Source organism: Sapajus apella, unplaced genomic scaffold, assembly GCF_009761245.1.
Source record: "Sapajus apella isolate SASKATOON/1434 unplaced genomic scaffold, GSC_monkey_1.0 scaffold20, whole genome shotgun sequence".
Taxonomy (NCBI): domain Eukaryota; kingdom Metazoa; phylum Chordata; class Mammalia; order Primates; family Cebidae; genus Sapajus; species Sapajus apella.
This window is the reverse complement of record NW_022436960.1, coordinates 25,028,595-25,056,542: the sequence shown is the minus strand read 5'-3', so window position 1 is coordinate 25,056,542 and position 27,948 is coordinate 25,028,595. Positions and strand designations below refer to the sequence as shown.

General features: G+C 47.7%; 1 protein-coding gene, 1 non-coding gene and 1 pseudogene across 4 annotated transcripts in view; 1 reads left to right on the top strand and 2 right to left on the bottom strand.

Annotated features, from left to right (window-relative positions):
- ADCK1 (aarF domain containing kinase 1) overlaps positions 1-27,948 on the top strand; it is a 139,926-nt gene that overhangs the window by 48,095 nt on the left and 63,883 nt on the right. For both annotated transcript variants that reach the window (XM_032287731.1, XM_032287730.1), the window contains one exon: positions 13,437-13,640. In XM_032287731.1, the coding sequence (XP_032143622.1) occupies positions 13,596-13,640 (45 nt within the window). In that variant the 5' untranslated portion in view covers positions 13,437-13,595. The remainder of the gene's footprint in view (positions 1-13,436; positions 13,641-27,948) is intronic.
- LOC116558120 lies at positions 4,377-4,517 on the bottom strand. The gene has a single exon (XR_004271850.1). It is a non-coding gene; the product is annotated as a U4 spliceosomal RNA (small nuclear RNA).
- LOC116557941 lies at positions 6,414-7,352 on the bottom strand (annotated as a pseudogene). The gene has a single exon (XR_004271763.1). The product of XR_004271763.1 is annotated as a 60S ribosomal protein L6 pseudogene (transcript).

Here is a 27,948-nt window from a genome sequence, read left to right as displayed (position 1 = left end):
ATTCCACATCCCAACTGATTTTTGGGAAAAACTCCTGTTCTGGATCCTCCAACAGAGATCTTCCTGGGATCTGCTCAGCTGATCCCTGCTGAGAAAGGGTGGAGTAGGGACTGGAGGGAAGGAGGCCTTCCCACTGGGGAATGGTCAAGTCATTGTCCCCAACATTGGCAAGCCCTGTTGCTCTGGGCTTCTCATGGGTTCCCAGCCTCGTTTGGTTGTAACCTGACCATGTCTAGGGTTGCTCCCCTGCTTTTTCTTCTGTGGACCCAAAGCAGAACAGCTGATAATAGCCATGGAGCTGCCGCATGGGCAGAAGCCCCGTTCTTCTTCAAGAGAGGCTCAGACAAAAGGAGGATTTTGAGCCATGCTGGGGGAAAGGAACTCCTTGCTCTGCCCTTCATTCTGGGATTGTGGAAGGCAGTAGCATCACTTGTAAGAGGGGAGAGGTGTGGTGTGGAGAATGGGTTAGGTCAGTGCGGGAGGAGGTAAGAGGAGGTAGGCGTGGGTCCAGGTTGAGAGGATTTTTGGCAGGTGAAAAGGAAAGTGGTGTGGTGAGGCTATGGAGGTATCATGCAAAGGCGTGGGGCCCGGGGATGGCACAGGAGAGAGCTGATTACTGTGGCTGGAGGGTAGAGAGTGAGGTGGAGAGGGTAAGAGATGAGGCCACAGGACAGCTGGGCTGCATCGTGTGGGCTTGTCAGGAGTTTAAACTTCATGCTAGGCCAGGCATGGTGGCTCACACCTGCAATCCCGGCACTTTGGGAGGCCAAGATGGGTGAATCAGTTGAGGTCAGGCGTTCAAGACCAACCTGGCCAACATGACGAAACCCCGTCTTCACTAAAAATACAAAAATTAGCCAGGCGTGGTGGCGAGCACCTGTAATCCCAGCTACTTGGGAGGCTGAGGCATGAGAATTGCTTAAACCCAGGAGGTGGAGGTGGACGTGGCAGTGAGCTGAGATCCTGCCACTGCCCTCCAGCCTGGGTGATGGAGTGAGACTCTGTCTCAAACCAATGAAAAAAACCTACTTCAAACTAGGGGCAGTGAGGCATTGAGGACATTTGAAGGGTTATCATTGAAGATCGTTTTCCTTTTCCCACTGTGGCCAGTGTGCTGCTCTTCCTGGCCCTGCCTAGTTGGGCTGCACAGTCCTCTTGCGTGGTCTGGCTGCTGTCGTCAGAGACCACACGCTTCCCGGCCTTCCCTGGCCTCCTTCTCCCAGTGATTCCCAATCTCTGTTTATACAGCAAGTCCTTCTAGATCCCCCTGTGTGTTCATGAATTTGTTCCTAATCTCAGAGTTTGTTTGCTGGTTTACTGGGACAGCTCCCGGGAGCGCAGACGTGGCCAGAGCCATGGTGGCCGTGTGGCCCAACACTGACACTTAGCTGGGGCTTAACTGGGGACTTGGGTGGGTGGGCATTGTGAGGAACTGTGGAGGGCAATACTGAGGGCGCCATAGCAGGCACTGGCCCCTTGGATATTTTTCTTCGTCTTTAAAAAAATTTTAAAAATAAATAGAGATGGGGGTCTCGTTATGCTGACCAGGCTGGTCTCGAACTCCTGGCCTCAAGCAGTCCTCCCATCTTGGCCTCTCAAAGTGCTGGGATTACAGGCATAAGCCACTGTGCCCGGCCTGGATGTTTTTCTTCTAATTCATGAGGAATGTGTAGTGGTGTGGACGGGTGGGAGAGTCTAGAGAAAGACAGATGTTTTGCAATGAGAAGACAATGTTTCAAACCCTGAATCTACTATTTACTGGCTAAGTAACCTTGGCAAGACTTCTAACTTTTTGGAGCCCAAGTTTTTGCATCTGTGCAATGAGGAGAATGATAGTACTCATCTCAAGGGCTCTTACCTGGGTCAGGTGAGATAATGTGTGTGAAAGGTTTCATGCATTTTATTTTAATGAATTATTAATTAATTAATGATTCAAGATGGAATTTTGCTTTGTTGCCCAGGCTGGAGCACAGTGGCACAATCTCAGCTCACTGCAACCTCTGCCTTCTGGGTATTTTTTTTTTTTTTTGAAAGCGTGAAATGAAGTCTCACTCTTTCACCCAGGCTGGAGTGCAGTGGTGTGGTCTCAGCTCACTGCAACCTCCGCCTCCCGGGTTGAAATGATTCTCCTGCTTCAGCCTCCCAAGTAGCTGTGATTACAGGTGTGCACCATCATGCTGGACAATTTTTGTATTTTTAATGGAGACGGGGTTTCACCATGTTGGCCAGGCTGGTCTTGAACTCTTGACCTCATGATCCAACCACTTCAGCCTCCCAAAGTGTTGGGATTATAGGCGTGAACCACCACACCTGGCCTCTAATTTACTTTTGATTTTTCTTTGCCCCATGAGTTCTTTAGAACTGTGTTGTTTAGTTCCTTTCCTTTTTTTTTTTTGAGACAGTCTCACTTTGTTGTCGAGGCTGGAGTGCAGTGGCATGATGATGACCTTGACCTCCTGCGCTCAGGCAGTGCTCCCACCTCTCAGCTACTCGGGTATCTGGGGCTACAGGCATATGTCACTATTCCTTGCTAATTTTTTTCATTTTTATGTTTTGTAAAGATGGGCTCTCACTATGTTGCCCAGGCTGGTCTTGAACTGCAGGCCTCAAGTCATCCTCCTGCCTCAGCCTCCCTAAGTGCTAGGATTACAGGCATGAACCGCTGAGCTCGGCCTTAGTTTTCAACTATTTGGGAATTTTCCAGAGGTTTTGTTGTTATTGATTCGTACTTTGGTTCCATTGTGGTCAGAGAATATATTTTATGTATTTTGATCCTTTTACATTTATTGCGATTTGCTTTATGACACAGAATGTGGTCTGTTGGCTGTGTGTGGTGGTGCTTGCCTGTAATCCTAGCACTTTGAGAGGCTCAGATAGGATGATCACTTGAGGCCAGGAGATTGAGACCAGTCTGGGCAGCATAGTGAGACCCCCAACTCTACAAAACATTTAAAAAAATTGTCTGAGTGTGGTGGTGTGTGCCTGTATTCCCAGCTACTGGGGAGACCAAAACAGGAAAATCCCTTGAGGCCAAGAGTTCAAGGCTGTAGTAAACAATGATGGTGTCACTATACTTTAGGCTAGGAGACACAGTAAAACCTTGTCTCTAAAAGCAAACAAAAAGAATGTGGCCTCTCTTGGTAAATGTTCCTTTTATACTTGAAAATGTATGTTCTGCTGTTGTTGGACAGTGTTCTATAAATGCCAGTTCTATAAATGCCAATTAGTTGACAGTGTTCAAGTCTTTTATATCCTTACTCATTTTCTGTTATATCATGTATTGAGACAGATATTGAAATCTCTGCCTGTAATGTGGATTTTTTGGTTTCTTTTTGCAATTCCATTATTTTTTTTTTCTTCATGTATTTCAAAGCTCTGTTATTGGATACGTAAATGTTTAGGATGGTATATCCTCTTGATGGATTGATCCCTTTATTGTTATGAAATGATTTTATCTGTGATAATCTTTTCTCTGAAATAAATTTTGTCTGCTATAATATAGCTGTTTCAGCTTTCTTTTGATTAGTGTTGGCATGATATATCCTTTTCCATCCTTCTATTGGGTTGGTGCAATATAATCTCTGTTTTTGCCATTACTTTTAATGAAAACAGCGATTACTTTTACACCAACTCAATATATTTAACCTATTTGTGTTTTTATATTTGAAGACCATTTCTTGTAGGCAGCAAATATTTGGTTCTTGTTTTTTTCTTTCTTTTTTTTTTTTTTTTTAAGATGGAGAGTTTCGCCCTTTTGCCTAGTTTGGAGTGAAGTGGTACCATCTTGGCTCACTGCAACCTCTGCCCCCCCAGGTTCAAGTGACTCTCCTGCCTCACCCTCCTGGGTAGCTAGGATTATAGATTCCTGCCACTATGCCTGGCTAATTTTTGTATTTTTAGTAGAGTTGAGAGTTCACCATGTTGCCCAGGCTGGTCTCGAACTCCTGACCTCAGGTAATCCTCCTGCCTTGGCTACACAAAGTGCTAGGATTAAAAGTGTGAGCTACTGCGCCCGGCCACATTTGGTTCTTTTTAAGGTGAGTTTGACAACCTCACTGTTAAGTAGGGTGTTTAGGGATAATCGATAAGGTTGGATTTATGCCTTTGATCTAGCTATTTGTTTTCTATTTGTCCTATTCTCGTTTCCTTTCTTATGCCTTCTTTTGAACTGAGTATTTTTCATGGTTGCATTTTACCTCCTTTGTTGGCTTATGAATTATAATTCTTTTTGTTATTTTAATGATTGCTTTAGTTTATAGTATATATCTTGTCTGTATTTAAGTGATATTATAGTGCTTCACAGAGTATAAGAATCTTAAAATCGTATACTTCCATTTCTTCTCAAGGTTTTTTTTTTTTTTTTTTTAATGATTCAGTCCCCATAGAGACTGCCAAAAATTGCCAACGCCGACTATATTTCAAGTCGTCATGGCAGGGTATTGGGAAAAGTTTTCAATTAGCAATAACTGCGCCTCGGATAAACCTCATTGGCTGCAATACTGCCACTGCACAAAGCTTCTTCTCAAGTTTTATGCTATTGATGTAATACATGCTTTTATGTTATAAACACCACAGTACATTGTTATTGTTTTTGCTTAAGCAATTATTTATCTTTTCTTTTTTTTTCGCCCACTCAGATCATTTATCTTTTAAAGAGATAAAATATAAAAAAACTTCTTGTGTATTTTCTCATAAAGTTGCTATTTCTGGTCTCTTTGTTCTCTTATATAGATGCATATTTTTATCTGTTTTCATTTTTCTTCTGCCGGATGAAGATTCTTTAACATCTCTTGTGCTGGATATGAAATCTACTAGTTTTCCTATGTCTGCAAAAGCTTTTTTACCTTTATTTTTAGAAGATTTTCTTTGCTGGGTATAGAATTCTTTGTTTTCAGAGATGTAGCTATATACTAACTTCTGCTTGTATTGTTTCCAGAGAAAAATCTGCTGTCATTTTTATCTTTATTCTTTTGTCTGTATCTTTTTTCTCTGTATAAATTGTTTAAAAAAATTATGTAGAGGCCGGGCGTGGTGGCTCACGCCTGTAATCCTAGCACTTTGGGGGGCTGAGGTGGGTGGATCACCTGAGGTCAGGAGTTCAAGACCAGCCTGGCCATCATGGTGAAACCCCATCTTATTAAAAAAAAAAAAGAAAAAAAATTATATAGCTTTCTTCATGTCACTTGTGCTTGGGCCTTGTTGAGATCCTTGGATTTATTAGTTTATACATTAAAAAAAATTAAATTTGGCTGGGTGTGGTGGCTCACGCCTGTAATTCCAGCACTTTGGGAGGCTGAGGCAGGTGGATCATGAGGTCAGGAGTTCAAAACCAGCCTGACCAACAAGGTGAAATGCCGTCTGTACTAAAAATACAAAAATTAGCTGGGCATGGTGGTGTGCACCTGTAATCGCAGCTACTCGGGAGGGTGAGGCAGGAGAATAGCTTGAACTAGGGAGACAGAGGTTGCAGTGAGCTGAGATCACACAACTGCACTCCAGCCTGAGCAACAAAGTGAGATTCTGTTTCAAAAAAAAAAATTAAATTTGCTGGGCATGGTGTCTGGCCCATGCCTGTAATCCCAGCACTTTGGGAGGCCAAAGCTGGCAGATCACCTGAGGTCAAGGGTTCAAGACCAGCCTGGCCAACATGGTGAAACCCTCTCTCTACTAAAATACAAAAATTAGCCAGATGCAGTGGTGGGCGCCTGTAATCCCAGCTACTTGGGATGCTGAGACAGGAGAATTGAACCCAGGAGGTGGAGGTTGCAGTGAGCCGAGATTGCGTCATTGCACTCTAGCCTGGGCAACAGAGCGAGACTGTCTCAAGGAAAAAAAAAAAAAAAAGAAAATCAAATTTGAAAAAATTTCAGCCATTATATCTTTAAATATATCATATATATATATATTTTGTACCACATCTCTTCTCCTTTGGGGTCTTCAACTACATATTTGCTAGACTGGCTGAATTTGTTCCACAGTTCACTGATGTTCTTTTCAGTAAAAAATTTATTTTTACTTCTACGTGTTTCATTCTGAATAGATTCTATTGCCAGGTTTTCATGGTCACTAATCTTTTTTTTTTTTTTTTTTTTTTTTTTCTGAGAAGAAGTTTTGCTCTTGTTGCCCAGGCTGGAGTGCAATGGCACAGTCTATGCTCATTGCAACCTCTGGCTTCTGGGTTCAAGCAATCCTCCTGCCTCAGCCTCCTGAAGAGCTGTGATTACAGATGCATGCCACCATCCTGGCTGATTTTTTGTATTTAGAAGAGACAGGGTTTCACCACCATGTTGGTCAGGCCGGTCTTGAACTTCTACCCCTCAGTTGGTCCACCTGTCTTGGCCTCCCGCAGTATTGGGATTACCGGCGTGAGCCACTGTGCTCAGCCCAATAAATGTTTTTTATATTTTATTGTATTTTTTTAAAGGTAATCAGTTATTTAATTAGATTATTAGGACATTTAAAATTCCAATTTGTAAGGATAAATTCCATTCGTCAGGGCAAACACAGATCGCAGGTAGCCCTGGAGCTGAGGAATAGCTTTGATTTTTGGTAAAATTTGTGAGTCCACAGCTTTCTGATCAATCTTGCGCTGCTCTGTAATCTCGTATTTCTCTTTTTCTGTGTCGAAGACCTCACCTTCCTGGTGTCTGGGCTTCCGCAGCTTCTTCTTCTTGAAGTAAGCATCAGTAAGATGTTTTGGGATTTTTACATTGCTGATATCAATTTTGGTTGAGGTGACAATGACAAGTTTCTGGTGCGTTCTTTGCAGAAGAACTCAATTGAGGACCAGAGGTCCAGTCACAGGTAATAAGCCACTAGCCAGCTGCTTCAGGAAAACCACCCTCTTGCCTCTGTGGCATCCAGTGAGGATGATCAGAATGGTCCCGGGGGTGATGCTGGCTCGCAGTTTTCTCACGTGCTGACTAAAGGTTTTTTTTGCTGTGGCTCAACAGCTTTTGGGTTACGTCTTCAGTAGGATAACACCTAGGCATTTTGTGAAGTTTAACCACCCGGGTACCACCGTTTTTGTCACCACCAACTGGTTTTGTAACAGTTGCAAGAATCTTCTCCTTCTTTTTCTTTTCAACCTTGGATTTAGCGGCTGAGTACCTCCTCTTGTGCATGGCCTTTCTGGAATACATGGCAGATCGGGAATACCTGCCAATTCCTCTGACAAGAACAGGATTGCAGCTGCAATGGGGCTTCCCCTTCTTGGGCTTTTTAGCCTTGAGGTACCCTTTTTCACTTTGCTACCAGCATCAACCTTCTTGGCTTCAGGTTTCTTCTCTTTAGTGTCCGACTTCTCAACTTTTTCACCCCCCATCTTGCAAGATGGGAAAAAGCTATTTTATTTTTTTAGAGACAGGATCTTGCCATGTTGCCCAAGCTGGTCTCGAAATCTCCGGCTCAGGCAATCATCCCCCTTAGGCTCCTAAAGTGCTGGGATTACAGGCGTGAGACACCATGCCTGGCCTAATGTTTTTAATGTTTTTTTCCCTGCAATGTCTGATCTGCCATTAATCTCATCTCTTGTGCTTTTCATTTCATGCATTACATTTTTGATATCTAAAAGTTTGATAGAGTTCACTTTCTGTCTCTTTTATGCCATCCATATCTTGGCTCACTATAACCTCTGTCTCTTGGGCTGCCTCCGCCTCCCAAATAGCTGGGACTTCAGGCGCATGCCACTGTGTCTAGCTAGTTGTTGTATTTTTTGTAGAGATGGGGTTTTGGCATGTTGCCCAGACTGGTTTTGAACTCCTGAGCTCAGGTGATCTGTCTGTCTTGGCCTCCCAAATTGCTGGGATTACAGGTGAGAGCCACCATGCCCAGCATTGTGCTTCTATTTTTAGGGTGGTAGATATTTTTGTGTCTTATAAATCTTGAGCTTTGTTCTGGGACACTGTTAAGTTATTCAGAAGCAATTTGCTTTTTTTTAGATCTTGCTTTGAATATTTGTTAGGTGGGAATGCAACAGTATTTGTTTTTGGATATATACCATTACTGATGTGAGGCTTTCTGGGTATTGCAACAAATGTCCCATGGATTCTGAGATTTTTTTCAGTTTGGCTGGTGGAAATAGGCCCTATGCGAATGTTGGGTACCATGAATCCTACTCTTTTTCGGTTCTTTTCCTGGACTCAGGCAATGTTTGGATATGCATGTGCTGATTAGTACTCAGCTGTATATGAGGTGGGCTCTCTGCAGATCTTTAGTGTTCTTTCTTTTACACTTTCCTCTTCACTGCTCTGTCCTTTGAACTCTTTCTGGACTGTCAGCTCCTTCTCCTCAACTCAAGGAGTCTTCTGGTCACTGCCTGGCTTTCCCTCCCTGCCATGTCAGCCTGGAAAGTCCCAATGCAGTGAACTAGGGCATTCATCATGTTCACCGTGTTTCTTTCTCATCTCTCAGGAATCACTTGTTCTTCCTTGTCTGATGTCCAGTGTCTTGAAAACGGTTGTTTTATATATGTTGTCCAGTTTTTTTCAGATGGGAAGGTAATTTTAGTCCCTGTTTTGGATGAAATGTCAAGGCTGACATCATGATTTATGGCCTAAAAAACTCCAAGTTTAGCGTTGCCATTTCCTAAGATGGGGAAGACTGTGGGAAGAACAGGTTTGGTGGTGGTGGGAGTTGGGGGAAAGTCAGGCTAAGTTTGAAGAGCCTGCTGGATATTGGAGTAATTGATGTCACAGAGGCAGTTGGAATCAGCAAGCTCCAGTCAGAGGACTGGTCTGGACAGCAGACACACGTCTCTGTGTCATCAATGTGTGGATGGTATTTACAGCCATGATACTGGATGAGATCCCCAAGGGAATATAGCTAGAGTATTAGATTAATCCTATTTTTTGTTTTCTATATTTTCTGGTGCTTTGACATCTTGAGGTTATGCTGGCATTGGAGAGACTACTCCTCCCAGGGTCCACTAATTCCTAGAGATAGGTAGCAGCTCTCTTGGCAGTGTGGTTTTTTTTTTTTTTTAATGGAGTCTCACTCTGTCAGCCAGGCTGGAATATAGTGGCGTGATCTTGGCTCATTGCAACTTCCACCCCTGGGTCCAAGTGATTCTTGTGCCTCAGCCTCCTGAGTAGCTAGAATTACAGGTGCCCACTACCATGCCCAGCTAATTTTTTTGTATTTTTAGTAGAGATGGGATTTTGCCATGTTGGCCAGGCTTGTCTTGAGCTCTTGACCTTAGGTGATCTGCCCTTGTTTGCCCCCTAAAGTGCTGGGATTACAGGGGTGAGCCACTGCTCACAGGAGTCTGCTTTTCATATTGCAGACCAACAATTCAGAGCCCGTACCTCACAGCCATCTACTTTATCAGGTTCTTACAGTCTGGGCTACTATTCCCCTGTCCTAATTTGCCCCATCATTAGGTAGTGGAAAACTGGGGACAGCTCCCATCCCCTAGAGCCCCATGAAATTGTTCAAACTAACCGGTCCTAATCTATTTACCTTGCCTTGACCATTCCTTCACAGGGAATAGCAGCAAAGGCTCTTGTCCACATTTTCCTCCTTTCCCCTCTGCCTTTCATTCTGGTGCTGCCCCACATGGCCTTGCGTGGCATGCCATCATGCTATTTCTAGAGATTTGTGAGTAAAGACTTCTGCTTTCATGGTAATCATTTCTGTGTGTGTGTGTCTTACCACACACATGATTGAAACAAATCCCAATCCCCGTGTTGTAAGTATAGAAACACCAGCTCTGGCTAAGTGGACATATGTATTACCTCAGCTCATTGAATCTTCGTAGCAGCCCTATGAGGTGTAGGTACTATTACTATCTTACTTTTATAGACGAGAAGACTGAAGTAGAGAACAGATATGTAACTTGCCCGAGCCCACCAGCTTCTATGTGCCAGGCTGAAGTGCAATGACACGATCTTGGCTCGCCACAACCTCTGCCTCCTGGGTTCAAGCGATTCTCCTGTCTCAGCCTCTCGAGTAGCTGGGATTACAGGCATGTGCCACCACAACCAACTAATTTTTTATTTTTAGTAGAGATGGGGTTTCTCCATGTTGGTCAGGCTGGTCTCGAACTTCTGACCTCAGGTGATCCACCTGCCTTGGCCTCTCAAAGTGCTGGGATTACAGGAATGAGCCACCACGCCCAGCCCTGTGTTCTTAACTACAGAACTATCCCATGTGTGGTCAGAGTGGGATTTAGTCTGGGGTTAAACTCTTAATATATTTACAGACTGCAACTTGTTTTCCCCCCCCAAGACATGATGAGCTTTACTTTGCTGTCTAAATGACAACGTAAAGGTTAATATCCAGAAAAGAGACCTTGCAGACAGTGCTGGCCTGATTTCTTGGGGATGAGGAGTTACAATTTCATTTTTCTGATGAGCAGCACACATGTGTGCCATGGGACCCTGCCAAATTAGGAAAGAGTTGCTGGATTCTTTCTGATCAAAGCTGGTCCTGTCTGCGTGGCAGAATCTTGCCCATTGAAAGCTGAAAAAAAAAAAATCAGCTGGACTTTCCATTCTTAGAAGACGCTGAAAAGGGATGATAAAAAAACTTCTCTCATTATTGACATATTATTTATTACTCATAAGAAATTAGAAACATAGGCCGGGTGCGGTGGCTCACGTCTTTAATCCCAGCACTTTGGGAGGCCAACCTGGGTGGATTACTTGAGCTCAGGGGTTTGAGACCAACCTGGGCAACATGATGAAACCCTGTCTCTACTAAAAATATAAAAATTAGCCGGGCATGGTGGCAAGCCCCCGTAATCCCAGCTACTCAGGAGGCTGAGTCAGGAGAATTGCTTGAACCCGGGAGGCAGAGGCTACAGTGAGCCAAGATCGTGCCACTGCACTCCAGCCTGGGCGACGGAGCGAGACTCTGTCTCCAAGGAAAAGAAATTTGGAAAATACAGAAAAACCTATATAGAGGGAAAGAAATACCCTTATAATTTCACAGTCCAGAGATACCACTGTTAACATTTCATTCCTTTAGGGCTTAAATTTCTGACTAGAAGAATTAATTAAATGTCAGCTTGGGATCTGTCGCCTTCTCTTTCCATGTCTGCCCTTCTCTCTGTGTGTGGGGTGTGTATGTATGTCAGTCTGATGATCTCTTTCCTCTCTGTCACTCACATGCCTCTAACCCTCGTTGGAGATATTGCCTGGTTCTGATGGGGAGCCAGCATTCAGTCTGACATTGATACCTTTCTGCCTAGCTTTGGGTCTGGAACTCCTGCTCTTGGGGCTTTAGATGTGGGTAAAGGGTTGCCTTCCTTGGGTCTTGACTCCACCTGGCCTAATCAGTAACTAATCAACACTAAGTGGATCTTATTAGCTATTAGCTATTCATTACCCCCCTCTCAAACCCCAAACCAAGGCTATAACAATGCTTTTAATTAATATGAGGCAGATTAAAACTCGGTTTAAAGAAAAAAAGAAAAACATAACCTTGGCCGGGCACAGCGGCTCACACCTTTAATCCCAGCACTTTGAGAGGCTGAGACGGGTGGATTACTTGAGATCAGGAGGTCAAGACCATCCTGGCCAATATAGTGAAAACTCATTTGTACTAAAAACATAAAAATTAGCCGGGCATGCTGGTGCAAGCCTGTTATTTGTTACTCAGGAGAATTGCTTGTATCTTGGAGACAAAAGTTTCAGTGAGCCGAGATTGGGCCACTGCACTCTAGCCTGGGTGACAGAGTGAGATTCTGTCTCAAAAAAAATAAATAAATAAAATAAATAAAAAAAAATTGTCTAGCAGACCTTGAAGTGGACAGGCCCCTGCGGGCTTAAGGATGGCTGACCTGCTAGTGCCTGGAGTCTGAAGCATCCCCTCTGCTGTGGTGGGAGGTGGGTGGATGGGAGAATCACTTGAACCTCTGCCTCCTGGGTTCAAGTGATTCTCTTGCCTCAGCCTCCCCAGTAGCTGGGATTACAGGCATGTACCACCACGCCTGGCTAATTTTCGTATTTTTAGTAGAGATAGGTTTTCACCCTGCTGGCCAGACTGGTCTTGAACTCCTGACCTTGTGATCTTCCTGCCTCGGCCTCCCAAAGTGCTAGGATTACAGGTGTGAGCCACTGTGCCCGGCTTACAATACAGTTTTCTAAATACAGTCATTCTCCCTTGCTATCAAACACTGACTTTATCCCTTCAAGTTTACTTTATGTTTGTACCCTTTAATCCACTTCTCTTCATCCTCCCCCTCCCCGCCACCCCTCCTTCCCAGTCTCTTATCTGTTTTTCCACTCACTACCTCCAGTATCCCATCTTCTCTCTTATATGTGGGAGCTAAAAAAACCAGCAAGAAAACAAAACAAAAAACCCTCTTCTTAATTTCTAAAGTAACGGTTTCATGTGTGGTTCACTTGGTAACTAATTATACAGGATCTTTGAATGCTTCTTCCACCTTTGTTGTCAACTGTTATTTAACTCCTCACATGATTTTATGGCCCCCATATGTGTTAATTACATCAGTGTCCTACGTGGCACTTAAGAGTGTAAGGCCATCCTTGTGGTTCACTCTCTTGGTTGACTAAGTTGGTAGAAGGCTGGTACCAGGTCCCCACAGGGTACTGGGGTCCCTTGTCTTCTGCATGTGCCTGTGCTGCCTCAGAGGCTTAGCTCTTGGAAGGCAGGACCTTCACAGTGCCAAGGCCCTCAGCTGGGTTGGGGGATGAGTATGGATATTCAGGCTAGGGGCAGATGAGGCCACCTCCCAACTCTGGAAGGACTGGTGAGCATCCAGATATGAATTTAGGCTGCTCTGTCCTGGTCAACCTGCCCAGATGCCTTCTCTGTGTGCCCCATACCCCCCAGTACAGTGACTCCTCCAGTTAATAGGAGACCCCTGCCAAAGGGGGATCACCAGGTTGCCTAAGGAGGGGTAAATTGGCCCAGGTCAGAAACAGAGCAGGTCAAAACTATTGTGCTGATTAGTAGTGGGATTGCGCCTGTGAATAGCCACTGCACTCCAGCTTCAGCAACATAGTGAGACCCTGTCTCCGAAAAAAAAAGAAGAAATAAAACATAGAGGCCCAAACAAACAAAACATAATTAGTATGTCTGAGGGGTGGCTGGCAAATACTTTAACTCGGTGTCCCTTGAATGAATCATTAGTAGGTTAGACTTGGTTAAGAGCCTTGAATGCTTACTTCCAGGGAGTGGGACCCAGACCAGGTAAGTTTTGATGGAGAGGAGGAGATAGGGAGCACTGGGCTGTGTGTGAAGGCTGCTTCTGTATGGGGTTGGAGTTGACTGCCCTGTGTATCAGAAAGCTGGACAGCAAGGGAGAAGGGGCGTGTGTGTGTGTGTGCGCGCGTGTGTGTGCATACATGTACCTGCCCTGGACATTGTTGGGTAATGAGGGTTTTCATGCAGAGTGGGCGGGAGAAGGGAACAAGATCTAGGAACAGTCTGCACTCACACCTCTCTGGCCCTGGCTTGTCTTCCTGCAGGTGCACCTGCGCTCTGCCAGGCGTCTCTGTGAGCTCTGCTGTGCCAACCGGGGCACCTTCATCAAGGTGGGCCAGCACCTGGGGGCTCTGGACTACTTGCTGCCAGAAGAGTACACCAGCACGCTGAAGGTACTGCACAGCCAGGCACCACAGAGCAGCATGCAAGAGGTCCGCCAGGTCATCCGAGAGGATCTGGGCAAGGAGGTACTGTTGCAGGGGGGATGGGCCTGGGTTGGGATGCTTCAGAAAAGGCCCTGGCTGAATTCTTGCAGTCTCGGCCAGGGTGCTAGGGATCCACCAGTGACAAAACCAAGTGTTACAGCCACTCTCGCTGCTGAAATCAAAGAGTTCGGAAGGCGTCTCAGTTGCCCTAGTGAAACATACCAGTTCAACCATATGAAATAGTTCATATGAGACTGTTACTGACCTGAAACCTATATATGATTCATATGGTTCAACCTAATGATATCTGTCACTTACTGAAGGTTTAATGCCTTATTGAAGCTTTATCCTCAGCAGGGCTTTCAAGGTTGATCCCATCCTGTTTCAACATACCTGTCTATAAGTTTGGTGGGGCAGAGTGGCATTGTGGTTTAGTCTCTGGAGCCAAGAGCTTGGGCCTTGCACAAATGATTGATCTTGGCACCTCACTTTTCCTTGTCTGTAAAATGGGGGTAACCATGGTGCTCACCGCTTAAGGTTGCTGTGTGGATTAGATGGGATGATGAATAGAAGGTGCTTAGTATAGTACCTGATGTAGAGAAGGGGCCATCGAATATTAGCTATGATTTGGATAGTAATGGTGTCCTATGATCGTTCTTTCCCCGTGCTCCGGTCCCATTGTGCTACCTGTCTCAAACTCGCTGCGTTCTCTTAGTCCTCAGTGCTTGTGCCATGGTCTACCATCTGCCTGCTGTCTTGTCTTTATTCTCTACTTGTCAGGTGACTTCAGACCATCTGCCCATCTGTCCACCCAGCTGGCAAATGGCAGGCAGGGTGCTAAGTGCTGGGTTTCCTGTCCAAATCCCAGCTCTTCTAGGAAGTCTTCTGTGACCCTCCCTTGACTGATCTTATCTCTCCTTTGGGCTCTGCAGACCTTTGCTCCCTATACTTGTGCAACTTGCGGCTTGATTAGTTGTGTCTAAGGGTTTCCTTGCAAGTCATAGTCTTTGAGGATGAAGACCACCACAGTCCTTTTACCCTGTTTGTGCAACTCTGGAACTGTACCTAGCAGGTGCCCAGGGTTTGCTTAAAGAGCCAATGGATGAACTAGAAGTAGCATCCTTAGGCTACTTGCTGCAGGGCTGGGAGAGCAGGGCAGAGGTTTGATAAAGACCAGTGGTTCCATCTTTACAGGGATCTGGCCCTGATTGTTGGTCCTTAGTGTGGAGCTGGCCCCAGGTACCCAGCCTCCATCCAAAGGTGTCCCACTTCTCAGGGATAGCCTGGTCTGGAGTGGGGCTTGGATCACACAGGAGGTGAGCATAGAAACCTCTACGAGTCCTCTGCCATGAGGAACATTTCCTCCAAATGGAGAGACATTGAGTGAAAGGTAAACCCGATCTGTGGCTGGAGTCGGGGAGCAGGCTGCAAACTGGGAGGAGGAGGGTCAGGAGAGAGGGACCCCAGGCAGAGGGGAGGACGGAATTGGCATGGTGCCGGCCCACGCGTGGCTTTGCCTCTTGCCAAGACTCTTGGCCCGCAGCATCTAGCAGCACGAGATTCACCCCCAAATTAAAACTAAATAAATCACGGTAATAATAGTGTGAAGTGCATCATTGCTGGTGTGTGGTAGCTCCCTGGGGGTGGAAGCTGGAGGGGGAGGCAGTAGGTTAACCCTCGGAGGCCGACTTGTCTGGAGAGCTGGGGAGGGAGTAGGACAAGGGCAGGCCAGTGACTGTCCCCAAGCCAGGGTGGAGCAAGGGAAGTTTGGATGTCAGCAGTCATGATGGCCCACTCAGCTGGCTAAAGGATGTCTGGGATTGGAGGATGTCACCTGCTCCTCAGGGCATCTTTTCCAGTCCCCTCTACCCGCTGCTGATTAGCCCTGAGCACAGTGGCCCTGTGGCTCCTGCCCCACAATGCTTCTTTAGCCCCCTGAGAAAATGGGCTACTGTCCAAGTTACGGTTCTGAGGGGCATCCTTCACAGCTGGGGAGCTTCTTCTGGGACCTCTGGGTTCTTACCAGGCCCCCACAGGCACACGATCAGTCTTCCCTGCCCTCTTCCCCCTCCTTCCCCTGAGAAGATGGCATTTGTTTCCTGGTGACATACTTTCCCAGTGTGTGGGTGGAGGGAGGGGAACCAGGCCATGTGGGAAGAAGGTTGGGTGCGTGTGGGGGTGTGAGGGCGGGGGGAATGTCACTCACTTGGCATTTCCACCCGCCTCCAGCCCCTCCCATGACACTTTTCAGGGAGTAGTCTCGCCCCCAGGATGCTTGAGTGGGCCCCACTCATCCTCAGCTCCATGCCAGTCCCAAGACCTTCTGTAGAAAGCTCCATTTCAGCCCTGGCTTAAAAGAGGCTGTTGGCTGGGTGCAGTGGCTCATGCCTGTAATCCCAGCACTTTGGGAGGCCGAGGCAGGCCGATCACCTGAAGTCAGGAGTTCAAGACTAGCCTGGCCCAATATGGTGAAACACTGTCTCTGCTAAAAATACAAAATTAGCCAGGCATGGTGGCAGGTGCCTGTAATCACAGCTACTCGGGAGGCTGAGGCAGGAGAATCACTTGAACCCAGGAGGCGGAGGTTGCAGTGAGCAGAGATCGTGCCACTGCACTCCAGCCTGGGCAACAAAAGCAAGACTCCATCTCAAAAAAAAAAAAAAAAAAAAGCTGTCAGTCATGCCTCACCACCTTCTCAGTGCTAGGATAGGCTTGAGGTTACCTTGAGCTCAAAGATTCCGTAAGTGCTCCTGAAACTCAGACTTTAGAGAGGGGCGGTGCAGCGAGGGAGGCGCTTGGATGGTGCGTCCCAGCCTGGCCTGAGTCTGTTGGTTCTATATGCCTGTGAGGACCCTTCCCAACAACAGCAGCGTTAGAGGTCACTATGTCCTCAGACCTGTCCCTGTCCCAGGCAGGTGGGGCCCGGCCCTGTGGGGTGTTCCCAGCATGGGTATGGGGGTAAGATTGAGACTGCAGGACTACTGGACCCTACGGTTCACGTTCATTTCTGGATCATTCAGAATTTCTGCACATCAGTGGCACCATTAGTTCATCTGATCACTGCACATCAGCGGCACATGAAGGGCGCCATCCTTGCCTAGCACTGGCCCAGGCAGGGAGTGTGCTGGGGGCCACATTGCTGAGGGAAGGCCAGTGACAAGCAACGGGATGAGACCTCACGTCCTCTGATTCCCAGGCTGGTGATTTGTCCCCTAAATAACAGCTTCTGTTTGGCAGGAAAAAAAGGAGTTGTGTGTGTGTGTCTGTGTGCATGTCTTGGAAGTTTCTCAGCTAGTATTACCAGAAAAAAACTTACTTTTTTCCTCTATTTGGTATTAGGCTTATATCCTGAAAGACAGGTTCCAGGAAGCCATCAGGAGCCCAACTTCTGGGAGATGGGGTCATTTCTGCCTCCCCAAAAGCGGCCTGGGTCTGGACTGGGTCAGGGCTGGTCGCAGCCTTGGTCCCCACCTTGGTCCCCTTGACTGCCCTTGGGGCCGTGGGTCCAGATGCAATGCTGACCTTGGCCAGCAGATGGCGCCTGAGCTTGCAAGTCAGAAATGGGTATGAAGACCAGGTCCTTCCCTGTGGAGGGATCCCTCCAGGAGGTCGAGACTTACTCTTGGGCATGGTTCATGCTGTTGAAGGAACCCAGGCTGACATCTCTGCACCCTGAATGGGCAAGCACAGGCCTCAGCCACGAGGCTGTTGACCACCCTGGGCACCTTAGCCCTTGGTTCCATGTTGGAGGACGTGGCACAGTTCTTTACAACCACAAATCCATCCTTCCACCTCCTCATCGGGGTTACGAGTTCTCTGATGCTCTGCAGTCTCTCATGGCTGGTGATTCTTTGCATCAGCACCTTTTCCTTCATTCCTTCTGTCTCCTGCTGGTCTGTGCAGTTGGTATTTAGTGAAGGAGGACAATGCCAGACACTTGGGTGTAGCCAGGGATGGGGATGACCTCATTCTAGTCTTGGCGGTCCAGGGAGGTTCACTCATCGTGGTAATACATGATCACATAGTGCCCAAGGAGCTTGCAGAGGAGAGAGGTTGCCTTGGGCAGATGGAGGCTTTCTGAAGCAGGTGGCCCCTGACCCAGCCTCTTAGAGATGGAGGGAATTGGAGGAGGTGGAAGTTGGAGGAAGTCATTACTGATTAACATGCTGGGCTCAGCAGAGGTGCAGGGGTGGGAAAGCATAAAGCATGGAGGTGAACAGTGAAGTCTTGCTGATTACAATGTGGCGTTCAGCCAGTGAAGAGTGGAGCAGAGGTCGTAGGATTAGGGCTGAGGCCACATTATGAAGGGCCTAGAATGTTCTTTTCAGAATGTGAGCCTGAGGGACAGGAGAACTTGGGGAGGGAGCTGATCAAAAGAAGGATGAAGAGACTGAGATATATGGAGGGGGTGGGCATGTGGTTGGGCAGTTGAAGGAATTTGCCTAATAGCCTGAATTTTTAGTAATGTGGGAGATGAGGTCATCTTTGAAAAGTGGAGGAAGATGTAGACGGGGAGGTTTGAAGTGGGTGGGAAGCTTGGGGATAGAGATATGGTGGGAATTAAGGAATGATCTGTAGAACTGTCAACCATGCCGTGCTGTTATCCTTGGTCATGCACACACACGCGCACATGCACACACGTCTATACCTGCCCCCATGACATACAGATGAGTCCGATCTTGTTACAGCCAATTTCAAGAAATGGTCCAAGCCGTGCATGGGGACTCATGCCTGTAATCCCAGCACTTTGGGAGGCTGAGGTGGGCAGATCACTTGAGGTCAGGAGTTCGAGACCAGTCTGGCCAACATGGTGAAACCCTGTCTCTACCAAAAATAGAAAAATTAGCCGGGCATGGTGGTGGCACCTGTCATCCCAGCTACTCAGAAGGCTGAGGCAGGGGAATCACTTCAGCCCAGGAGGTGGAGGTTGCAGTTAGCTGAGATCTGGCCACTCTGTATTCTAGCCTGGGCATCAGAGTGAGAGTCTGTCTCAAAAAAGAAAAAAAGAAAAGGTCCATAGTTCTGTCCTAGAATATAGTTGTATCAGATAAAATTCTTTCCATCTCTGAAATCTCATGAGAAACAAGGAAATGAGGCCAGGTGCTGCATGGAGCACAGAAATACCTCTGTTAGGGACAATGCTTGTATTGGTGTCTGGGTGGTGTGATTTGGCTTTTGTACTCTGAAATTTGTTTTTATCGGTCTTTCACCCCTTGATCCCCTCCCAGAGGACTTTATTTTCCAGCTCCCCATAGTACAGAGGGACAAGTGCTGTATGTTGCAGGTGCTCTGTGTTCTTGATGCACTATCTGGAGTTTCAAAGAGAATGAAGGAGAGGGAAGGTGCAGGGATACCATTGTGCAGCAGGTAGAAGAATTCATATCCAGCTGTTTTGTAAGACCCTGTGGGTGCAGTGGGAGGGTGGCTTGTCTTGTTTGCTCAAGGTTTAAGCAAATGTTCAGAAAAGACATAAAAAGCCTTTCCTCCAAGAATATCAACTGTTGATCCAGCTTGGTGGTGGTGTCAGAGAGAAGGCACTATAGGCACAAGGACCAGCATGAACAAGACAGAAGTAGAGAGATGAGGCAGGAGAGGGCCTGGCTGGGTGAGGGGCACGCAGCACTTCTGCTGTCCTATGAACTTGATGGGAAGTGGGAAAAGGCAGCCTCTTTTTGCATCCCTTCCCTTAGGTTATGGCAAGTTGGCCAGGGCTGGGCTGGATATCATACCTGTGTAAGTCAGGGCTCTGTAGAGAAATAGAACCAATAGGATATGAATGTGTGTGTGTGGGTGCATGCATGTGTGTGTGTGTGTATGCACATGTGCACATGCTTGTGTGTGTGTCTGTGTGTCTGTGTGTGGGCGCACGCACGTAAAGAGAGAGAGAGAGACCGATTAATTATTAGGAATTTGCTGGTGTGGTTATAGAGGCTGGGAAGTCCAAAATCTGCAGAGTGGCCCAGTAGGCTGGGAGACCCAGGAAGAGCCAATGGTGCACTTCAAGTCTGAAGGCTGTTTGAAGGTTATCTGCTGGCAGAATTCCTTCTTGCTTGGGGAAGGTTAGTCTATGTTCTATTCAGACACTTTCCTGACTGTATGAGGTCTACCCATGCTATGGAGAGTAATCTGTTTTATTCAAAGACTACTAATATAACTGTAAATCTTAGCTGGGCACAGTGGCTCATGCCTGTAATCCCAGCACTTTGGGAGGCTGGGATGGGAGGATTACTTGAGCCAGGAGTTGGAGACAAACCTGGACACTATAGTGAGACTCCATCTCTATTTAAAAAAAAAAAAGTTAAAAAAATTAAACAAACAAACAAACTGTAAATGTTACCTAAAAATACCCTCACATGGCTTGGTGTGATGGCTCATGCCTGTAATTCCAGCACTTTGGGAGACCGAGGCAGGTGGATCACCTGAGGTCAGGAGTGTGAGACCAACCTGGGCAACATGGTAAAATGTCCATCTCTACTAAAAAAAATACAGGCTGGGTGCGGTGGCTCATGCCTGCAATCCCAGCACTTTGGGAGGCTGAGGCAGGCCAATTGCCTGAGGTCGGGAGTTTGAGACCAGCCAGGCCAACATGGTGCAACCCCATCTCTATAAAAATATAAAAAATTAGCCGGGCATGGTGGTGGGTGCCTGTAACACCAGCTACTTGGGAGGCTGAGGTAGGAGAATCGCTTGAACATGGGAGGCAGAGGTTACCATGAGCTCAGATTGTGCCACTGTCCTCCAGCCCGGGCAACAGTGTGAGACTGTCTCAAAAAAAAAAAGTTTAGCCAGGTGTGGGGGTGTGCATCTGTAATCCCAGCTACTCGTGAGACTGAGGCAGGAGAATCCTTTGAACCCAGGGGGCAGAGGTTGCAGCAAGCCAAGATTGCACCACTGCACTCCAGCCTGGTGACAGAGCAACACTTCATAGCAAAACGAAACCCTCACAGAAACACCCAGAGTAATGCTTGGCCCATATCTGGGTGCTGTGGCCCAGCCAGGTTGGCATGTGAAATTAACCATCATAATTCCCCACGTGGCCCTCTACCAGGATTGCACATGTGTACCCTCGGTCTGCTTTCACACGGCCTGGAGCTTCATAGCGAGCCTTGGAGGTAGGCAGGAGCCGAATTGCCTGTGGGTACATTGGCTTTGGGGCCTTGGGCATGCTACTTACCCTCTCTGGCCTGTCCCTCCATTTCCTGATCTCTACAATTGGAATAATAACACTACCTGTCACCTAGGCTTGCCGTGGGGTGAAATGAGTTAAAGAGCGTGGTTGCTGCAGGGCGAGAGCCAGTAAATGTTAATAATGATTTCTGTGTGTTGTGCTGTGTGCTTTCTATGAGCAGGAACTGGGGTTCTGGCAGAGTTGAGTCTCTACCTACGCTTTCTGATAACCGGTACAGTTCTCTGTCCCATATTCGGTCATATGTTGCTTAGTGATGGTGATATGTTCTGAGAAATGCATCATTCGGCGATTTTGTTGCTGTGTGAACATTGTAGAGCACTTACACAAGACGAGACGGGATGGCCTGCAATACGCTTTGGGTATATGGTATAGCCTATTCTTTTCAGAATGTGAGCCTGAGGGAGGCTTGACTCTAGGCAAGTGTAACACAATGGTGAGTATTTACGTATCTAACCATAGAAAAGGTACAGGAAAAATATGATATTATTAGCATAATGGACTGCTTTTGTATATGTGGTCCATTGCTGACCAAAATGTTGTTATGCGGCACATAACTGTACTATTTTTTTTTTTTGTTTTGGAGACGGAGTTTTGCTTTTGTTGCCTAGGCTGCAGTGCAGTGGTGCAATCTCAGCTCACTACAACTTCTGTCTCCTGGGTTCAAGCGATTTTCTTGCCTCAGCCTCCTGCGTAGCTGGGATTGCAGGCACCTGCCACCATGCCCAGCTAATTTTTCTATTTTTTAGTAGAGGTGAGGTTTTACCATGTTGGCCATCCTGGTCTTGAACTCCTGACCTCAGGTGATCCACCCGCTTCGGCCTCCCAAAGTACTGGGATTACAGGTGTGAGCCACCGCGCCCAGCCAACTGTACCATTTTGTTAGAAGAATCCTCCTTTCTCTTCCTTTCCTGATTAGTACACAGCATTCTATCTGGTCAGCCCTCTCCCTGCCACTATTAGGAATCCCTACAGGCCCCAGCACTTTGGGAGGCTGAGGTGGGTGGATCACCTGAGATCAGGAGTTCGAGACTACCCTGGCCAACATGGAGAAACTCCATCTCTACTAAAAATATAAAAATTAGTGGGGCGTGGTGGCACATGCCTGTAATCCCAGCTACTTGGGAGGCTGAGGCAGGGGAATCACTTGAACTTGGGAAGTGGAGGTTGCAGTGAGCCGAAATTGTGCCATCGTACTCCAGCCTGGTGACAGAGTGAGACTCCATCTCAAAAAAAAAAAAAAAAAGAAAGAAAGAAAAAAAAATCTCTAGGAGCAGCCTGGGTTTCTAGGGCTCTGCCTCCCACATTTGGAGTTTCCCTGGGGGGCAGCTCAGCTGGTTAGGGTTAATTGCTGCAGTTTCCCAAGGCCCTTTGGCAGCTTTCCTCTGGATTAGGGACTCGGACATATGTGCTCTTGGTCCCCAGGCAGGGCTAATCTCATGGATGAGGGATGAGAGGTGGAAGTCTGGCCAGATTGCCAGTGAGAAGCCACAGGTGCCCGTAGTCATGGAGTTCGTGGCTGTTCTGTATTTAGGACCCACTCTTCTAGGCCTCTTCCCTTACAGTGTCTCTGTGGGGCCAGTTGTGGGCTGTATCCAGGGCTCAGCATGCCCTGGGCTGGTAGGAGTAGGGAAGTGGTCAGAGCAGAAGCGTGCAGGAGAGCCCCTCCTACCCTGGTGTCTGACTCTACCTGCGCCTGCAGCTCCGCAGGGGACAGATGCCTCCAGCCTCTCATATTCTTTGCTGCCTTCTTTCCAATGCTGATCCAACTTCTCCCCATCTTGCTCTTATTTACTCATGTGCATTTATTGAGCACCTCCTCTGTGCCCAGTACTGCACCAGCCCCTGGGGTCCCTGCCCCCTGGAGTGTTCTGGCCCCTTTCTCCCATGCTGGCAGGGTCCAGCTGAGGTCAGCTCACCCTCTACCAGCCCAGTCTGCATCATGTGCCCGAAGCCACCTGGAAGCTTTGGGTTGTCTGTAGACCTGCTTCTCCTGGTCCTGAGCACTACCTTTGTTCAGGCATCTTGTTTATCTCCCCAGGCTGTCCCCGAGAAGGCTACCAGATGAGTATTCTCGGGGTGGAACAGAAGCATCTGGTGGCCATGAAGCCATGGACAGGAGGACTGGGGGCCAGGGAGTGGGATCACTCCTCCCGGCTTGGCCTCATTTTGCCTTTCCAGCAGCTCTCAATAAAAAATACGTTTGTATTAAAAACATAATGAAGAAGAAAAAAACCCATTTCCCCCCCAGTAATGCTGACATCAAAAGAAGATTTTTATCAATTATGAGAGAGAGATTTTGGCCGTAAAATTGCAATTTAACTAGTGAGAGATGGATGGCAGGAAGCATTGCTGTCAGCCGGAACGGATGGCCTGCTGTTAGTCTCTGTGGGAGAGGCAAGGCAATGGCCAAGGTGGGCCTGGCTCGCGCTCCCTCCTGATGCCCCATCTGGCCCGGCCTCCTCCCTGAGACCACTGCCCTCCTCCCTGAGACCACTGCCCTCCTGCAGGCCTGTTCCCTGTCTGTGCCCTGCTCCTGGCCTGTGTCCTGCACCTCAAATCCCGGTGTCACCGTGTTCTGTGTCATCCTGGGTGAGTTTTGTGATCTTGCGGAGCCATGGTTTCATCATGTATAAACAGGGATGATAAGAGAGCCTTCACATGAATAAGGCTGTGGTGAGGATTGAAAGCTATAACGCAGCCAAAGTGCAGTGCCTGGTGAATGGTAAAGTCCAGTTCACTGTCAGCTGTGCTAGTTACGTGTAGAGTTGTCGTGAAGACAAAATTTGGCAGTAAGACCAGCACCCTCATCTTGAATCCACCACTTTGCCTAGTGCCTGGCTCTTCCTCGGGTTTAACAAATACTGACTCTATTTGTTCACCTTCCATTGCTCTGTGTCAACTGCTTCAGACAGAAGTCTTCTGGGAGAATCACTAACTCGCAGGTTGTAAGGGTTTTTAAGTCATTTAGTGTGACCCCCACATTTAACAGGTGAGGGAACTGAGGCTCAGAGAGGGGCAGTCACTGCTTCATGGCACAGCTGGTTGATGGTAGAAACAGGACTATAGCCCAGGTCTCCTGATTCCTGATCCAGTGCTCTTTCTCCTGGACTGTTCTGTTTCTGATGGAAGCTTAGTGCCCAGAAGAGAGGACAGGACCCCATCGAGGAATCAGGCTGGCCTTGCTGCCAGAGCCACCCAACGGGGCCTCTGCAGCTTTCATCTTCCTTGGGACCTTGTGGTTTCCTGTGGACTTCGAGGAAGCCATATTTTCATAAGTCCAGGATCCTATGGTTCTTCATGCCCTTCTGCCAGCCTTTTGTCTTGCTGGTGGTTTGGGGTGATTATACTAATGTACTCACCACTTCTCTCTTAGTGCGCAGGCTGCATGTGGGGTGCTTCCCCTTTGTTGGGATCCAATGTGTAGGGTCGTGCCCAAGCCCTCTGATCTGCTGGTGTGTCTGGACTGTTCCATACCCACTTCCCACAGATGAAGGGCCTCAGCCCACGGTGGCCCCATTCACTAACCCCGGGAAGGTTGGGATCCACCACTTGTTGGTTTGCTCACCTAGAGAATACAGATTTGTCGAGCAACTGATATTCTCTTACCCATGTGCCACTGCATGGCAGGAGGGGTGGGGGAGGGTATAGAGAATGTTAAAGCTGTGCCCCTTCCTCCAAAGCTAAACAGGCAGAACTGTGCACAGGGGGAGTAATTAGGGAACAATTAGGTCCTCAGCTGTGGGGCTGATGGATGGGAAGTTCAGGGGAAGTTCAGAGGAGGGTTCCTGGCGGTGGAGGTTGTGGGCTTTGAACTGGTCCTTGAAGGATGAACAACATTTGAGGAGGGGAATTCTGAGGACATACAGGGTTGGCAGTTGGTGGTGAGTGATGACCACAGGTAGTTCAATGCTCAGAGAGCAGACGAACCGGCCTGGAGCGGCAGGGAGCTTTGGTTGGATGGCGTATTGGTTTGCTAGGGCTGGCCCCAGACCTGTGGCTTCAACAACAAATGTATTGTCTCATTGTTTTGGAGGCCAGAGGTCTGAGATCAAGGTGCTAGCAGGGTGGGTTCCTTCTGAGGCTGCAAGGGAGGATCTGTTCCAGGCCACGGCCCTAGCCTCTGGGGGTTTGCTGGCAATCTCGGGTATTCCTTGGTTTAAAGCTGCATCTCCCCGATCTCTGCCGTCATCTTCACATGGTATTCTCTATGTGGGTGTGTGGCTCTGTGTCCAAATTTCCCCTTTTTATAAGGACACAATCATATTGGATTATGATTGTGCTACTCCAGTATGACCTCATCTTAAGTAATTATTAATACATCTGCAATGAGCTCATTTCCAAATAAGGTCACAGTCTAGGCTTGGGGTTAGGACTTCAACATATGAATATTTGGGGGACACAGTTCAACTCACAACAGATGGGTGCATTAGGTCTTCTGTGGTTGTAAGGATCTTAACTCCAACTTGAACTAGCCAAGGCAAAAAAGGAGAGGTGTTACATTGTAGATGGGGTTGGGCTAGAGTGGGGCCTTGGGACTCTTGTATCTCTCCCGGCAGCTTCTCTCTGTGGGTCAGCTTCATTCACAGCCGTTCCCCTCCATGACCAGCTGCCATTGGCAGCTTTTAGCCTCACCTCTTCTCAGCTTCACACCTAAGAGGGCCTGACTCTGCTCCCCAGTTTCAGGACTCCAATTGATGTACCCTAAGTCAGATGTTGTAGTGGGTTACATAGTATCTGCTCCACGCTGCCCCACTTTTCTTTGAAAATTACCCAGCCTCAGGTATTTCTTTTTCTTTTTTTTCTTTGAGACGGAATTTTGCTCTTGTCGCCCAGGCTGGACTGCAGTGGTGCGATCTCAGCTCACTGCAATCTCCATCTCTGGGTTCAAGCCAGTCTCCTTCCTTAGCCTCCTGAGTAGCTGGGACTACAGGCGTATGCCACCATGCCCAGCTAATTTTTGTATTTTTAGTAGAGATGGCGTTTCACCGTGTTGGCCAGGCTGGTCTTGATCTCTTGACCTTGTGATCCGCCTGCCTTGGCCTCCCAAAGCGCTAGGATTACAGGTGTGAGCCACTGCACCTGGTCCTCAGGTATTTCTTTTTTTTTTTTTTTTTGAGACGGAGTTTCACTCTTGTTACCCAGGCTGTAGTGCAATGGCGCGATCTCGGCTCACCGCAACCTCTGCCTCCTGGGTTCAGGCAATTCTCCTGCCTCAGCCTCCCGAGCAGCTGAGATTACAGGCATGCACCACCATGCCCAGCTAAGTTTTTGTAGTTTTAGTAGAGACGGGGTTTCACCATGCTGACCAGGATGGTCTTGATCTCTTGACCTTGTGATCCGCCCGCCTCGGCCTCCCAAAGTGCTGGGATTACAGGCGTGAGCCACCGCGCCCAGCAGGTATTTCTTTATAGCAACTTAATGGACCAACACAGATGGGTTAAAGGCATACAAGATGGTTGATATTAGTGTTGGTGGACACTAATGTATGGTTGTGTTTATTTGGTATTTGTTATGTAGTGCACATTGGCTGGATGTGTTAAAGATATTGTTTGTAATCTTTTTTTTTTTTTTTTGAGATGGAGTTTTGTTCTTGTTGCCCAGGCTGGAGTGCAATGGCCTGATCTTGGCTCACCACAACCTTCACCTTCCGGGGTTCAAGCGATTCTCCTGCCTCAGCCTCCCGAGTAACTAGGATTACAGGCATGCGCCACCACACCCAGCTAATTGTGTATTTTTAGTAGAGATGGGATTTCTTCATGTTGGTCAGGCTGGTTTTGAACTCCTGACCTCAGGTGACCTGCCCCCGTGGGCCTCCCAAAGTCCTGGGATTACAGATGTGAGCCACCACACCCAGCTTCTAATCTTTATGATAACTCTGCAAGGCTGGTAGATTATCATTCTGGTTTTCCATCTGAGGAGGCAGAGACCCCAAGAAGGTGAGTAACAGCCACATTCCCATAGCTAGTAAGAAGCAGAACAAGGATTTGAGCTCTGATGATGAAATCTCCACTCCTCCTGCTATGCAGCTTCTAGCCCTGCAGAAGGGCTGGTTTCTGGGGGACAGTAAGGAGAACCAGAGGCATTGGTCCTTGATGTGGCAAGTCTTAGTGTGTCTTCTGAGGCCCCAGGTCTTAGAAGTGAAGTCAAATCAGCTAATAACATGTGTGTGTTCTTGTATGTGCACAAGCCCTCAAGACTTATAAAGAGGCATTTTAGGCAAAGCAAGCTAACGGTGTGGGATGGATGGAAGGTGTCCAAGGAGGGGCCCTGCCAGGAGTCTCTCCATCATCCATATCTGGCAAAGGTGAGCTCCCTTATGGAGGCTTTTTAGCTGTCTCCCTAAGCTGGGGCAGGTGCTATTTTTCTCCCCTCAACATCCCCCTGGAGCTCAGAGCGTGAGTGTCCCAGGCTGGGAAATGAGTCAGAAGGCTGTAGCCTGGGGGACAAATGCCATGGTCATGGCTCTTGAAGGACCTGCCCTGGCAGTTGGCCCCATGCCTCTGGGACTTCCGGAGGTGTCGCAGGGTCCTCATCTCCTCCCTGACTGGAACTCGTGACCTTCCTTCTCTTCCCCAGGGAGAAGGGGAATGGGTCTCCCCTGCAGGCTGCTCAGGGCTGGGGCTGGTGGCGTGGGCAGGGTGGATGTGATTGCAGTGGTTCTCATGCCTCTCCTAGAGAGCCAGAGGCTTGTCCTTTCTGGTGACGGCCCCAGAAGGGATGGCTTATTGGAGGAGGCTCAGGCCTGCCCAGACTTACAGTGAACATACGGGCCAGCATGGCCAAACGGGTGAGGCTTTCCTAAAAACAAACAATAATTTGAGCAAAAGTGATTTTGTGGGATGCTCAGATGCGGCCAGTAGGGAAGTGGGGACATGGTTCAGGAAGGAGGAGGCAGCTGGTAATCTCTGCTTTTAAACCAGTGGCTACTGTGGGCAAAATCAGGTCAGTCCTGTTGGCAGACTGGGAAATGGTATCAAATACGTACCTTTTACCCATCCCACCCAAGGGCCAAGGTAGGATATTCATTCATACACCAACTTCCTAACTTTTTTTTTTATATCTTGATTAAGTTATACTTTTTTTTTTTTTTTTTTGGAGACAGACTCTCGCTCTGTCACCTAGGCTGGAATGCAGTGGTGTGATCTCTGTTCACTGTAACTT